This window comes from Colletotrichum truncatum (genome assembly GCF_014235925.2).
Source record: "Colletotrichum truncatum strain CMES1059 chromosome Unknown Contig_0002, whole genome shotgun sequence".
In the NCBI taxonomy this organism is placed as follows: Eukaryota; Fungi; Ascomycota; class Sordariomycetes; order Glomerellales; family Glomerellaceae; genus Colletotrichum; species Colletotrichum truncatum.
Window position 1 is genome coordinate 6,383,777 of NW_027222399.1, and position 15,921 is coordinate 6,399,697.

At 51.2% G+C, this 15,921-nt stretch overlaps 3 protein-coding genes across 3 annotated transcripts; 1 reads left to right on the forward strand and 2 right to left on the reverse strand.

The window, feature by feature from the left end:
• Window positions 1-4,902: 4,902 nt before the first annotated feature.
• On the reverse strand, window positions 4,903-5,736 carry CTRU02_204707 (cellobiose dehydrogenase; the record flags this gene model as incomplete). The annotated part of the gene is made up of 1 exon (XM_036721183.1): window positions 4,903-5,736. The coding sequence occupies one exon, from the start codon at window positions 5,734-5,736 to the stop codon at window positions 4,903-4,905; it is 834 nt and encodes a 277-aa protein (XP_036587167.1).
• Window positions 5,737-10,251: 4,515 nt separating this feature from the next.
• Window positions 10,252-11,496, forward strand: CTRU02_204709 (uncharacterized protein; the record flags this gene model as incomplete). Its single annotated transcript, XM_036721185.1, has 1 exon — window positions 10,252-11,496. The coding sequence occupies one exon, from the start codon at window positions 10,252-10,254 to the stop codon at window positions 11,494-11,496; it is 1,245 nt and encodes a 414-aa protein (XP_036587168.1).
• Window positions 11,497-11,796: 300 nt separating this feature from the next.
• CTRU02_204708 (phosphopantothenoylcysteine decarboxylase) lies at window positions 11,797-13,599 on the reverse strand (the record flags this gene model as incomplete). Its single annotated transcript, XM_036721184.1, has 1 exon — window positions 11,797-13,599. The coding sequence occupies one exon, from the start codon at window positions 13,597-13,599 to the stop codon at window positions 11,797-11,799; it is 1,803 nt and encodes a 600-aa protein (XP_036587169.1).
• Between the last annotated feature and the right edge of the window lie 2,322 nt (window positions 13,600-15,921).

Consider the following 15,921-nt stretch of genomic DNA (forward strand, 5'->3'; position numbering starts at 1 on the left):
TAGTTAGTGATACCAGAATCGATTTTTTAAGTTCAAAACACGATGCAAAAGTTTGTATGGCGTATCTCACAGATTCGAGATGAACCTCCTCAGCCAGTAATTCTCGGCTTGCATGGAAACATGTCACCAATATGACAAACGGCCAAAGATCGAGACTGCTCTAGTCACCTCAATTATTGTTGCCTTAGCGTGTGCGAGAAGTCTTTGTCTTCCCGATATCATGTATTGGACGAAACAAGCTCCTTACTTTGAGGCTTTTCACGAACCTTAGTCGAGACATTAATATCGAGCCTACGTCTGATAATTCTTCTCAGAATTGATTGGCTGCTATTGTAATCTGACTTTTTTGGCGTTCTCCCGAGCTTCTCAGCTCAGATCTGGGCATAGGCTCAAAACTTTCTACGTGACGTGGGCTGATGTGCCTCACGTCTCGATAAATAGTTTGGGCTTTTCCGACGACCAACTGTAATACACAAATCTAGCCTCCAACGTACGTGCTTCTTGCGGGACTTTCAATTAAGGTTGCTGATGTTCGAATCATGCAGGACGATCCCTGATTCATTTCATCTCGTAGACAAGTATGTCCCTGTCAGCGCTGCGGAAATCACACGAGAGACGGAAAGTGATCCCTGATTTGGAACCACCCCGAACACATGGTATGCCATTATAGCACAGAATCTCCCGATAGCATTTATACGCGTAAGCTAGCAAGATGCAAAGTATCGGTGTCTGTCAGGCTGAGTCGAGACGCAGCATTATGTTGAGGGACGAAAAGATGAAGGCGAATTCACAAATGCATAGGTCAAATGTGAGAACTGTTTGGGGGCAAGATTGCCTGAATCAGGATAGCCTATTATTTCTTTTTCAGTTGACTAGTCGCTACCTTGGACGCTTCAGTAGTGTTTATCTCGCGAAAATGAGAATACATATCAAGAGGTTAGTCGGGGACTTGATTCGCAACTCAACAGTTTGCCGGCAAGGCCGCGGACACCGGGGTTGAGCAGAAGAATGAACATTGGTGGGGCGGCACTTCCGCGCCGATCTACTTTGAATGAGACGATAAATGACCGCTGCACCAAGTTCGAAGGGGCTATCAAATTGTGGTACGGGGAGGCGATGTATTTCGTGAACGTGCCCTTGGTGAATGGAGCCAAAGCACGTCAACATGCTGTGTCGTGACTCATGGCAAAGTTAATTAAACATCTTCAATCCCCGGCTTTCCCCCAGATCTCAATTACCTCCGTGAGAATGCAGTCGGCTTCTTGTTGAAATGCGTAAAATATATTACCTATCGCTTCCGGAAGGGTAGGTGTTGTCGGTGACGACATACTTCCCGAACCCCAAGTATCATGATCTGCTATTGATAGGAGTACTTTTAGGTCCGTTGTGCATGTCTCCCTTTCGTATGGGCAAGTCATATTGGTGCCAACCGCAAACTTTACGTCTTGTACGGGAGATTTGTAAGGTAAATCACATAATATATGAAACGTTATCATTTATCTTGGGAATCAACGCTCTCAGCCCTCGACCGGTAGAAAAACTTAACATGCTTTGGTGAGGTCAAGCATTGCTGTCAACGATCAAATCATGTGTTCAGTGATTTTCCGCCCAATCATTGATTCACTGATGTCGCAATCCATTTAGAATGAGCAGGCTAACGCCAAAACGCCACTCAGCCGGGGTAACTGAAGGGTGAGGATTGCACTTTGTGGGTTCGCCAGGGCCGGTAATGCCGAGCCAAAAAAGACAAGGGACCTCATGATGGCGGTGGGTATCTAACGGCGGAATGAAAACATACAAGGGCAGTTAAGGCTTACAGAAGACCTAGCATCGTCGCCTGAAGGGTGGGTAAGCAATAAAAGGCTTTCTTTTGTGTCAGCTAGGGTAAATTACATATGCAAGCTTGAGGCGTCGCAGCTCGGCGACCGTTACTGAGCTACGTCGGTTTAGACTTTACCCTGGAAACTGAAACTGACGTGTCTGAAGGGAATTGCGAACTCACGGTATGTCTAGGGCTCAGTGAGAGGCTCAACTACACAGGGAGGTCTCAGAAAATACCTTGTTTCCGCCGAACGCCGTGGAAGAAAACATTTCCCTGTCTCAGCAGCGGTCAATGATGGAGTCTATCTAGTTCGATCGGATGATGAGTGGGTTCTTCGTTGGCCCACCTCAATCCCCTGTCGCTCAACGACTAAACCCTTGCTCTCAGATGCTGTCGTAAGGACCCTTGGGGGCGCTGTCTGCCCGCGGGCAGATAAATGAGGCTTCCCTCAGATAGACGGCATTGTGGACCCAAACTTTCGAAACGCAGATCAGAGTTTGATTGCACTATTTAAACAAAAGTAACTCGCTTTCCTAGCCTCAATCTCTGAGATGTCAAGACAATCTCAAGAATCTTCCCACAAGGGGAAGAAATTTTTCTCGTGCCATGTCTGCAATTGGATGGAAAATCAGGCACCGGATGCAGGCGGAAGCTGGGGTTCGTTTCTTAGCGTGCGGCGTTGAGAAAACATAGTGTAAGGGTAACTCCGTGTCATGGATATGGACCAACGCTCCAGGGACGTGCATTTCGGTTGTGAATCGTTTGGCCTGACTCTGTGGGGGCCAACGGGGCCTTCATCTTGGTTCAGTAATGGGGACAACATGATTGTGGTACCGAGACGGGAGAGGCGTGGATACTGCGCCGCGCAAACGCGGAGACAAGCTCCGCGATCGATCCTCAATACGAGGCAGAGCTAGCTTGAACCAGAAACTCATTCGTACCATACTAACAATAACGTTATAAAACTGGACTTTGTCCTCCAATACCGTTCATTCATCAGTCGTAGCTTCACTGCTGACGCGGTGTAAACCCTTAATCAGGTTGAGGCGCCACTTAACATCCCCAGGCTCAACAAGTTGGAATGGGGATCGAATCATATCCGAAGGAGATACAAGTCTTAGCACTGAGGTTATCCCTACGATAGTATTGTGTGTCGTTTGGGGATTCACAGAAGAGAGCTTGTTGACTATGAAGACCTGTAACTTCAGTGGTGACAACTGACGCGTTCTGTCCGTTAAGCAGGACAATGGAAGGTGGTGTGATAATAACGAGCAGATGCAAGGTTTCCACATTATCGTCGTAACCCGGCAAGATACTCTGAGCTCTGAAGCTTTGGAGATGGCAGTACATGGACTGAAAAACAAGACTATGACATGGTCAAGTTCTCAAGAACCAAAGATACTGAATTTGCGAAAGCCGGGGTTTGTTTTACCCCTGGCCTTCAAGTCATTCAAGCATGAATCGCAGGATAGCATCAACAAAGCACTATAAATCTTCCCCGACATTCGCCTCCACCCCAGCAGATTGCTCACAAATTGCCCCCCCTTCGGAACGCATCAACTGTTGCTCAATTGGCTGTTCAAACTATGGTAATATCTGCACACAATCTGACGTTTAGTGGGATGCCGGACTCACCTTATTCGTCCCGGCAATCTGGGACCGGGGAGGCGGGCACAGTTCCCACTGTCGATTAAAACATCGTCAGAAGGTAGCATCAGAGTAGGGGACGATTCTTGGCAACCAAGAACCTGGGCAGGGTCACGAAGTGAGTTTCCCACTTTTGCATGTCAGCGACGGAGATCAGCAAAGAAATCCGCAAAGCCATTTATCAAGGAATCCTACGTCCTGTGGATGCGCGTCACGGGACAGAAATAATACGAAATTATTCACTGTGCTCCCCCTATACTTGGAAAAGGGGCTAATGTAGCTCCTTCTCTACGATTGGCGTGTTGAATCTACCATCACCTACGGGGCGCTACATGCAACACTTGACTTGACATCTGATTAACAATATCGTCGACTAAGATTGTCGGAATGTGGGCTTAGCTGGCTCCGCTCACTGGCATAGCGGTCCCTGTTCAACTTATCAGGAACTGAAGTAACCTACCGGGTGCCAGCGAAGACCAATTCCACAGTGTTTAAGTGACTCGGGTGACCGATTTACATTGCTTGCGTGTATGGATTTGACTTATATAACCGTATGTAAACCAGATTAAGCCTCCTTTGCAATTTATCTTTGAGTAACATGATTGTAACAGCGGCGATATTTACCCAAATTCTGCTCTACTATTGAAACCGGCCTGTTGGGTTTCCCAATAGTTTGCTACTTCGTAACTATGAGTTCTGTTTTGGATGCAACTGACATATTCACTTTTTTAATGGTTGTGTTAAGAAGTAAAGCTAGTTTTACGATGAAACTTTGGTTCAAAGTTGGATTTGCTTCACCTTATTCATCCAGACGAACCTCAATTTGTGAAACAATCTTTTTCAAAAGCCTGACTTAATCCTCATACATGTCTTACATCATTGATAAATACTAGCCGCATGCGTTCTTCTTGAGCACGACGAGAATACGTTTTCGACACAATAAGAATACGTTACCCGCATTCCCGTGTCATTGTGGTGCCGCTTTCGGGAGCTCTGGCTGGTGATTCAGTAGGACACTGCCAGACGTCATCAATCACATCTAGAAGAGATTGGCGGGCAAAACGGTTTTTTGGGCCGCACTATTCCCGTAGTTCAAAGTTTTGACCGAATATACGGGCTGAAGTTGATTGCACCGATGTGGACAGAATCCGAGATAATCCAGCAAGTCTAGGGGAAGTTGTGACAGGGCTCGAATTCCTCGTTTGCTAGGTATTCAACGCCAACTGTTACTCACATATAGCAAGTTTCATAGTTACGGTAGATACCCTAAAACGAGGCAAAGGTCAATTTGTTGGTTAGGAAGCTCTCGTCGCATAAGAAGAAAACGCATGTCACATGCCCTGATGTTGGTTTACTATATGACAACAACAGGAGCTTTGTAACGGAGATAATCTACCAGTCTTATGATCATGTGAAATTATCTAGCCATAGCTTCAGTCATCATCGTCATCACCCTTCTTTCCTCCTCCATCCTTTCCACCCTTCTTTTCATCATCATCATCATCATCATCCCCTCCGTTCTTGAAAGCATTCGGCGTCGCAGCAACCGCCCGATTAGATCCTGCAACAGGCTTTCCCGCTGTAGCTGCCACCGATGCAAACTGCGCAGATTTGGCGTTTCCAAGCCTAGCAGTAAATGGCCCAAATCCTCTTTCATGGAACCCGAGATTTGCCCCTGGGTTTTCCGGGTTCCGAACGGCCTTCTCCGATAAAGCCCATCCCATGACGGCATTCGCATTCGTGGCTTCCGGCCCAAGACCCAAAGTGGCATCGAGGCAGTTCTCGCAGAGAAAAGTGTAAGTAAGCGATGTGGCGTTAACGGAAACGCCCTCGGCTATGGGGCGGACCGCGAACTTGCCCTTCACCTCGGGCGGGTTATCCTCGTTCGTGGCCTGTCTGAAAGACGCCATCACGCCGCCCTTGCCGTCTGGCCACGCCGCGAGGATGAAGTTCCCTTCCATCTCACCGGTCAAGCCCATGGCACCCCACCCAGCGCCGTTGACCAGAGGGAAAGAGAGCTGGCCGATGAACGAACCGGATGCCTGTTCAGGGAGCGCCATGCCGAAAGCAAACGATGTTCTTGCACCAAAGAAGCGTTCCATAGTTAGGCCGGTAGCCTGGTCAACGAAGGGTGCGCTCTGTTGAGCGGGGGTAGAAGTTGCGTCGTCATCTGCGAGGACAATGGTGATTGCTGAAAAGAATACAGCCAAAGCGTAGAGCCTCGAGACCAAAAGCCGCAAGCAGATGGCAAGGTCAAGGAACCCCATGTCAAGACAGTGTTATGGAGTAGGCGTCTGCTTACGATTGAACAACTGCAATAACTCGGCGGCCCGCGCTCGAACAAACGAATCTTGAGACGTAAAAACAAAGACGCTGGTGGCTGAAGGGATCTACGCGGAACGGATGGGGACAGGTTTCTGTCTGCTTTTTATTTACACGTGCTTTGCTGGTAATGTGCGCTTGTTTCCCCCTCATGTCAACCTTTAGCCAAGATGGTATCATATTCTGACACCTCCGTCTCAATACTGCCCATGGAACGAAGTAGGGAAGCTATGTTTTAGCCAAGGTTAGCAAGTCTTCAAACACAATAGGATAATGGAAATATCAGCAGGATCCATCAGTGAAGTTGGTTTTAGCGAGTAAATCCGGGGATTTGCTATTAATAACTGCAAGAGTGGTGGGCAAGTTTAGACGACACAACTCACGTCAACGAACCTGACAGCGAAGTCGTTTCGAATTGCCCCAGGGCAGGGATGATTCGAGTATCACTGGTGATGTGCAACCGGGGCCAACTCCGAACCCTTGCCGTTTCTTGAGGTAAACGATGGGAATAGCCTCAGTACGAGGTTTGTAGGCCAGAACATACAATTGCTTTCTTCTTTTCGCCTGTTGTATGCTTCCAGACGAAAATTTCTGGTTCCGCTACAGAGTTTTGAGACATGGCGGGCGCTTGTGGCCAGACTGGGAAGCCATGTTCCAGAAACCATGAGACACGGGAATGCCAGTCTTCTGAATCACCAATGTAGGCCGTGTGTCGGGTTGCATCATACTCTTGACATTTATGGTGCCCATCCTTGTATTTCCACGTGAATGAACCCGCCAAGATCATCGGCAGAGCATCTGGAGCTGCCCAGCTTTGAGGCGTCGTGGTTGACAATTTCGCCAAGCTTTTGACATCGCGACAACTTGAATGATTTTGCCGTGCAGTCTTGGCAATACAGTAGATGCGAATGCAGTAGTACTGAGTGCTTTAACTTTCATTATACGACGGTTACAAACTCTTTTTATGGATTACAAAAAGCGACCTGATGAAAGACACATGCTCGCATGACCACCCTTTACGTGTAGAAAGCCCAATTAATACATCCGCTCCAGTCAGGAATCTCCACGGATATCAGTTCTTAAAACCAGTCCAACGGAGCGCAAATGTTGGGAAGCTCAGACATAAAGAATAAAGATGGAGATAAAAATAAAGCGACAAAGTTTGACGTGAGGGGCACCACGTTAGGGCTACCCAATGAGACCGAAACTAATGCCATCCCAATCCCCGCGATTTTTCGAGAGAGGAGGACGGCGAGTTACAGCTGTTTGGCGGACAGGGGTTCGGGGTGTTAAATTCAGCCCCCAATAGCCCTGTCGGCTCGACTTCCCCTCGCTGGATTGGGTGACCCTGTTCGTCTGATGGACCAAAGTTTGGGATCACGACCTCGACTCCTCTTGCATGTTATTTTTGGGTTAAAACGTCTTGAGCTCCGCGGTGTCTTCGGCTGCCTCGGTAAGTCGACAATGTTTGACAAACCTGGATGTAACCAAGCTGAGTAGGCCCGGACGAGGTCTGTTGGTCAAGATGGTCTAGGAAACCAATCTGCCAGGCAACCAAGTGCCAAGGAATGCTCGGCCAACTTTGATGAGTCGCAAGGCAGACTGGTGACAGTCGCTGAGAGTCACGCATGAAGCAGGGCTTAACGCCTGTGAAATGAGGCTCAACTCTGGAATTCATCTGTGAGTCGTTCCACTGCAGCATTTTCCCATTACGTTACGATAACGGTGGTTTTGGTGGCGCAGCTGCCACACGCACTGCAGGATGACTTTTGAAGCTCATCTTCATGACCCGGACAACATGCCGAATCTGGAGTTCCCTCCTCATTTCCATCTTGATTTCCCTCGCCGTTGGCAATTCGCGCCGCAAAAAAACAAGGCTTGGCAAACAGGTTTTCTCACCAGTCTACAAAATAAGCATCATGCATATATCCAAGCTAATCGTGGTGTGGCCATGGGATCAGAAGAGCGGATTATCTTGACTGACTGTTGGGGGAGATGAAGAGGTGGAGTCCCACTACGGATCCGAAAACCCTTCCTCCATGAGCTGCTCGTCGCGGCATTCTCAGCATCCCCGCTTACAAGCGGGTTCATTAGCACGAGGCGTTGTGGCAGAGTGGTCTAATGCGCAAGACTAGAAATCTTGTTCCTTCGGGAGCGTCTGTTCGAATCAGGCCAACGTCGGTTAATCTTTTTGACTTTTTTGGTATCTTGTCCCCGAGGCGCTAGAACGCACCGAATGTTGTCATTTTTTGTTGTCATGTTGTCATTGTTTGCCCCGATGCTTTGTTTGCTCATCTCACCGCCCAGACATCAAACTTTCGATAGTGGAGGGGGGAGGGAATTGTGTTGGCGACTAACTGAAAAGTGGAACTGCATCTTCCTATTCGCTCGCAGTCCTATACCGATACAGCCAGCTTACAGACAAGGTATCCTAGCTAGCTGTCTGCCTAGGTCTTAAGATTTCTCCTTGTGATCAGCTCTCCCTGGCCTCGGCAGTGGTGATAGATGGTAAGTAAGACTGATGTGTTCCTCATCAGCTAACCATGTTGGCACCATCATCTCATTCAGCTGGTAGGCAACCCTCCAAGTTTCTCACGATCGTTCGTCCAGACATTGGACCTTGGGCTGTCCGCAATCCCGCTCTACACCTCCAACAGCCTCGCAAAAAGCCAAGATGCCGTTGCCCTTTCAGCCTGCACATCGCAATCAAAAGTCCTCACACGAGCTGACTCCGGCCCCGCCTTACCAACCATCCCGGATCGGCGGTATAGAAAAAAGGTCTCCAAAGAACCTACACGAACAAACCCCGACACGAGAGCCAACGCACCAAAGGCTTGACTAACCATGCCACACCCGTTGAACGACGCTAAGCCCCTCTCCTCCTTTCCTATTGAACTAAGCTTAATTATCATCTCAGCTCAGAGTGACCACGGCCAACCAAGGCATCACACAGCATACAGGGGCAACCTGCACACCGCCGAGGTGGTCAGTATACCAACAAGGCAAACATCAAGCCACATCACCAGACAGGACAACGCTAACGAGCGCCTCTAGTCTCCACGCCTCACGGTACGGCCAGATTATTCGCTCGTCTATTTCAGCCGCACGCGTCTTGGGGGGGCGTGTCGACTGGGGATAAGGCGCAGATCAAAACCCATCTGCAAAGCTTTCTCAATGACCCCCCTCAGGCCCAACCTTAAAGAAAATAATCGGGGTAAAATAGTAATAATTATAATCAGGCTGTCGCCGGCGTGTTTTTCATCCGAGTTGGGATAAGCCCGTCTGTGTTCGACTCCGCCCGGCTAGGCTGGAGACGGCGGGTACGGGAACAAGCAGGCAAAATCATTTATGAGCTGAAAAAAAAAAAGAATACTTGGAATGACAGACAGGCCTAGACGAGACAATAATGCGTAAGATGATGGCAAATCATTGTCGTCAGTGGGAATTTTCGATGTCTTGGGAGGAGGGGAGAAACACTGGGGCTCTGGAATTTCTTCACGTTTGCGCAAGTGAAGAATGTAAAAGTGTCTGAAGCGGGTTTTAACACGGGACCACATATCCCCAAGACCACCTCGACGCTTCCGGCGTCCCGGCGAACCGCAGGCCGTCTCCGAGGACCCACACGGAGACCTTCCCCCCGGATCTTCCCCTCTCACTTATACGGAAAAGGAAATCAGCCAGCAGCAGCAGCACCTCGTGGAGAGGGGGGGAAAAAAGGCCGCGCCTTTTCTCTCGTGACTCTCTCTCCTCTTTCTCTCTACCTAATTTCTCCCATGGAGAAGAAAAAAATAAACGAACCACCACCATCAGCGTGGCAAACAAGTCCTGCATATCTTAGCACCCCCCTTCCTATGCCCCTCCCCTCCCCTCCCCTCCACCATCTTCTTCCACACCCCCCGCATGCTTCACTGGCCTTGTTAGTTTTATTCACGCCTATCGTACCCGGTGGCTTGAAAGAATACGGGCAGGCAGTAAATGACAGACCGGGGGCCCTCGCTTCGAATGGCGTCGCTAGTCTCCAGATAAAGCCTCTCCCCCATATGTCCATCCCATCCTGCAGCCTAGCATGTGTCCTTGGTAGGCTGATTTTCGTGAAACAAGGGTAGTCTCGAAAAAGAAAAAAGGCTTGTCTTCACATTCGAGGCCTTTGCATATTACTGCATATTATCTTTTTTTTTTCTCGTCCACACTCTTCAGCCAAAATCTCGGCCGAGGGGGAAGGTGATCAGCCTTTTCCAACCCGTCACTTTGGGCCAGGGGGATAAGACAACTGCCTTTGTTGTTTGTCTACATATACCGCACCCACCTCTCTCGCCCTAAAGCTCTTCCGTCCTCTCCCTCCCCTTCAGCCATTAGTCTCTTCTTCCAACCTCTTCCCTACTCTCCCCGAGAGAAGCATCTTTCTTTCAACCAGAAAAAAGAAAAAGGAAGAAGAGGGAAAAAGAAAAAAAAAAAAAAAGATGCTTTCCAAATCTCTCCTCGTGGCCCTCGCGGGCCTCACATCCCTCACCTTCGCAGACGACGAACAAGCCCTCCTCACACCGCAAAGGTTCAGCGGCGCCCTGTTGAATAAAGACGTCGCCTTCCTCCTCCCAGGCACGGGGTCACCGCTCGTCGCGTTCGGCGCCGTCTCGGCATCCTGCGACATTGGCGAGAAGGGCTGCGACGGGAAATGCATCCCCACGACGGGATCGTGCTGCGGCATCGGCACGGGCGGATACTGCGAGCTGGGCAAATACTGCGTGACCGGAGGGTGTTGCCCCATCGGGAAGACGTGCAGCGGATCGGCGTCGGGCTGCTCCGCCGGCAAGGTCTCGTGTAACGGGTACTGCATCCCCTCGGGTACCGTCTGCTGCTCGGACGGCGGATACTGCAACGCCGGCGAGACGTGCACGGCCAACGGCTACTGCTCCAAGGGCGGCGGCGGCGGCGGCGGCAGCGGAACCTGCGACGTCGGCAAGGAGCGCTGCGGTACCGGCTGCATGCCCACGGGCCAGACCTGCTGCACCACGTACTACTGCGACTCGGACCAGACCTGCGCCGGTGACAAGAAGTGCAGAAACCCGGGTAGCGGTGGTGGAGGCGGCGGCGGAGGTGGTTGTGCGTCCGGACAGACGTCCTGCGGGACAGGATGCATGCCCACAGGAAACGTCTGCTGCGAATCGTACTACTGCTTGACGGGACAGACCTGCGTCGGCGACAAGAAGTGCCGGAACCCCAGCGGCGGCGGCGGCGGTGGTGGAGGCGGTGGTTCGGGAGGTGGTTGCGCGGCTGGCCAGACGGCCTGCGGAACAGGATGCATGCCCACCGGCAATGTCTGCTGTAGCACATACTACTGCTTGACGGGACAAACATGTTACGGCGACAACAAGTGCCGTAACCCCGGCACTGGCGGCGGCGGCGGTGGTGGTGGTGGAGGTGGCAGTGGTGATTCTTCGACAGCGCTGCTTCCTACGTCAATCGTCGCCGAAGACACGCCGACATTTACTTTTAACAACTTCCCGACGTCAACGGACCCTGTCCGTGAAGACGTACCTACGACAACAAGCTCCTCAACAAGCTCTTCAGCCAGATTCTCAAGCATCGCCCCGGGGCCGAGCACCACTGTTGCGGTGGCCGGCACGGGAGCGGCGCGAGGCGGTATCCAAGTAGACGGTGTGGTCTTGGTTGCGGGATTGTTGGCGGCTGCGCCATTGGTAATTTGATTACGCAAAGACGTCTTGTTTGCGTGGAGCGTTTCTTTCCTCACATTTTCTTTGGTCATGTGTAAAATGTAATGTTCGCGATTTGCCAAAACGACGAATCAATCTATAATGAGAATGCTATATATACCCCCTCACATTCATCACGCACGCTCGCCAACGCCAGTGACCCTGTCCATTCATCCGGAACGCCAAACTTTTTTTCTTGTGTGCCGGGTGTCGATGCAAATGGCGCCATTACCAAAAGCAATGCTGTACCTACGCCTGTGAATGTGTCATGAAAAAGAACCAAAGGAAATATTCCTACAAACATCTGGCCCGCATCCATTCGACGTTGCGGAGCCCAAGGTTGAGGCCGTTGTTGGCCCACCACTTGCGCACCGGCTCCTGGTCGCCGATGCTATCCTCCAATGCTTCTTCAATATCGCATGTCCTGTATTCAACACGGTGTTTCCGTCCTTCCATACCGTCAAGCTCGCCGTATGCAAACTTGCGCCACCACTCCAGCACTCCGATATGCTGGTGAATCGTCGGTTGGACGAGTACCTCACCGTCAAAAGCAACCTTGTCGTCGCCCTTGAGCTTCCTCCAGAGTTCCAGGACGCCCACCTGGCCCCATCGAGAAGCCACCTTGGCTACACCGTCACCGTGGGCGACGGGTATACCAGAGGCCATCCACCAACGGATGACGTCAACTTGGCCGTGTTGAGCAGCCCACAGCAGAGACTTGCCGGGACGCAAAACGATGCGTTCATCCTGGGCAGCCGCATCTCGCCACCATTCCAACACTAACAAATGTCCCTTTCCACTAGCCTGCTCCAGAGCCGCCTCGGTGAAGCGGAGCGGCAAGCCAGAGTGACGCCACCACCAGTCAAGGACCTGAATGTAGCCGTTTTTGGACGCACCATCAACCGCCTCGGCATCGTACGATTGCTGGTGCTTCCCACGGAAATATTTGCTCTCCTTCCAGTAGTCCAAGACATCTGGTCGGCCAAAATAAGCCGAAGCCTTGGTAGGAAGAACCTTGCCATCAAAGGCGTGTTTGAAAAGGTCAGGGCGATTGGCTTCCATCCACTTGAGCACGTCAATGAGTGAGAATTTGATAAGAAGCCCGACAACAAGGGCAGGTAAATCGTGTAAGCTAGGCGGCGATTGCAAAAGCTTTTTGCAGATTGCGGTCGTATCGCAGGTGAGGACCAGCCATTCCAGCTCATGTTCGTAAACCTTGATTGGGTCGCGAGGGTCTTTGGGTTGAAGCGTCCATGGGTGCGGCATGGGCAGGTTGGTGAAGATGCCCAGGGCTTGTGAGAGCTCCCAGTCACCAGCGTAGTCGAGTATAATGGTCCAAATCTCAGGTGGCAAGTTCGAGTAGACACGGGGGTCTCCGGAGGCAAGGTAACCAAGATGTGTCACGACATCAACGTCCCGACCGAGGCCGAGAAGATCGGCCTGATTTTTGATAATGCCCAAGACATCGTTGAACCCGTTCCAGTTGACGATTCGCTTTGGGTTCTTGTGAGAGCCATCGTAGTGCCAGAGGATCGGGGACATGGCGCGTATCCAAGTCCACTTGCTGTTGATCTTGTTGAGTTGCCGTTTCGTGACGGGGTTTTCCCACATGTGCGTGCTCATACCGGGCACCAAAAGTATCTTTTTTGCGGTATCCCAGCCCCTAAGCACCTCAAGAAGGAAGGTATCCGCGATGCCCACCATCATCTTGGCTATATTATCGGCATCGATGGGGGCGAGGACCATGAGATCGGCCCATTCGACGAGTTCGAATGCTTGCTGGCGATAAAACTCGATATCATCAAGGTCTGCATCGGCAGCGGCGCGCGCAGGAGGGAGAGGGGGGCTCATGGAGCGGTTCTGCAAGGTGATGACGGTCTGGCTTAGTCGGGGAACGGCATCGTCGACGATGGCGCGCATCTCGATAGCGGAGCTCTTTGAGAGACGGACGACGAGAGCCTGAGCCCATGATATGTCGCGGGGGCCGGTCGCGGCGACCAGTAAATGGAGTTTTCGGTCGCGCGGCTTGAAATGGAGAGACGAGGACGAGGAGGCGCTCCTCGTTATACGGAGCGGTAGAGGGTCGGGAGGATCCATTTCAGCATGCTGGAGCGACAGTCGAGCAGGGAAATGACGATGGTTGGCCGTTTCGGCGGCGAAGTTTTCAGAGATGGTTCGGGTCCTCGACGGCAATAGAACCTTTGTCGTCGGGCAGCGGGCGCTTGGAAAAGGGTTTGGGTCGTAAATTTGCTGTCTTTCGGAGAATTCGATATTAAAGACGGGTTATCGAGCGACGAGTTCTGGGGCTTCGGGTATGATCGGGAGAACGAAGAACCGGGGAAAAATTGGAGAATAGGAAAAAAAAAAAGAGTCGGTGAGCCGGTGGAAAAATTGAGGTAGAATCAAATGGCAAAGATTCTTGTTAGAAAAGGTATCTACAAGATTTCTACAGCCTCAGCGGTCGGGGGAAGTGTGGTGTTGTGTCGGTCGTTGGTGGTGTGGTTGTTTGTGACCAGTTTGCGGTCGCAGGGTAGCGTTGGGTATGTCTGCAGTTGCAGTTGGCGTCCAGGAATATGAATCCGGTGTACGGATAGGTCGAACCGGTATAGCTGACTAGCCTCAGCTCAGATCAGCGGGTTGGGGGCGTCGTTCAGGCGGCGGTAACATGAAAGACATGGATCCGTAGCAACATGTGGCATCACCATGACGGGGGTGCGAGATTCCTTAATCCCACTCTCGGGGGCGAGCTGCATGCAGCCACCGACTCTGACACTGCGGTTCAATGTCACTCTGTATGAGATTACGGACGGATATGCCCTGTTGGAAGCCTTTGTCGGTGTCGGTGACCGGAAACAAGCAGGCCGTAACTTGAGGAATGTTCGGTGAGGCCAGGCCTGGCTGAAGCGATGATATCGCAGTTTAGTTACGTAGTAATAATGATTCGTCGGTAGAAAAACTAGCGAGGTGACGATGCAAAGTGTCCAGGGGCCACCATGGGATAGCGACAGCGAGGTGCAGATGGAAACGAGGATTGGGCTCTAAGGATTCAGGAGATGTGGATGGGGAATCGGGAAGACCAGGACGAGAAGTGGAGCTGGTGCATGTCCGGCGTCCACTGTACCTGTATCCGTATGGGAGGGAGGGAAAAAAAAAAAAAAAAAAAAAGGGACGTGGATGGAGGAAAAGGCAGGGGCGGATGGGGGGCGTTTTTGGAGGGGGAGGGACCCGGGGAGGGACCTTTTCTCTTGGGAATCACGCTCTTTGGCAGCTCCTTCTTCTTTCTTTTTGCTAGGCATTGAGTGGGTGTGGGGACGGGTGGAGCGATAAATGGGGATGCCTGTGGATCCGGACCGTCTGAAATAGTCACCGCCTTCGGTTTCCTTCCCCTCAGTGCATCACCGAGAACGACAGAAAGAAAACTGACGGGAAGGTGAGACTGTCGCACTTTGAAAGACAGACTGGTGGGAAGGTCTCAATTACCTAATCAACCCCGCCTTCTAAAGGCAAACCACGCACCTTCTTTGGCAAAAACCTATGGTGCTACGTCACTGGCCCCCCTTTCCTCCCTTAACTAGCGTACCTACAGTACAAAGTAGGCCCTTACCACCTTCCCTGTCGTGTGAGACGCTGCATCAATTACGGTAACAGCCACCACTGGCTGCAGTGTGCCTGCCGCTCTGCCACCTGTTTCTCAATTCAAACTCCGCTTTCCCTTCTGGCTCGCATCCGTGCCGCTCCTGCACCTTATTTCTCAGGTTCAAATCCTACCTGCTTCAATTATGTCTCATGGGATTGGACAGTGCTTTCTTCATGATGGCTTCATTCCCGGAATATTTGCTCCTCTTCTCCCTTCATCTCAACCATATCACCGATCCACTAGTCATCGTCAAGTCATTGCCAAGAAGCCATCACAACTTTTTTCCGCCACTCTCAACTGGCACTAATTGACAGCAAGCCGTCTTTGACTTCTCTCCCAGACACCCTGACGCCCATCATTTGTAGGCCTATGATTGCCAAGAAGGAACCGCCTGCACACCACCCCAGGTCATGCCTTGAGCTTAACCTATCGAGGTCCAGAATAATCCCCGGGTCCGTTGTGTCAGTTTTTGTCGGATGTCCATCGATAAGCTGCGATGTCGTCCCGACTTTTCTGCTCTTCTTATTTCGGAGCCTCCATGCGAGACCCCGGTTGATATCGTGACAGGGATGTGAGACCCTTGACGGTCCATCTTGGCTGACATAAGTCGTGCCGTATTACTAACATGATGCCTCGGACGATGGTGGCATCGATTAGCAGCTGCGGCGAAGGAGATAACATTGTATAGCGGCTCATCGGCTGGTGCAGGGCGCCACCTTAGCTATAATGTGCTACATCGCTATCATATCAGTCTGCCTATCCCTTGCGTTTACCTGTTAACT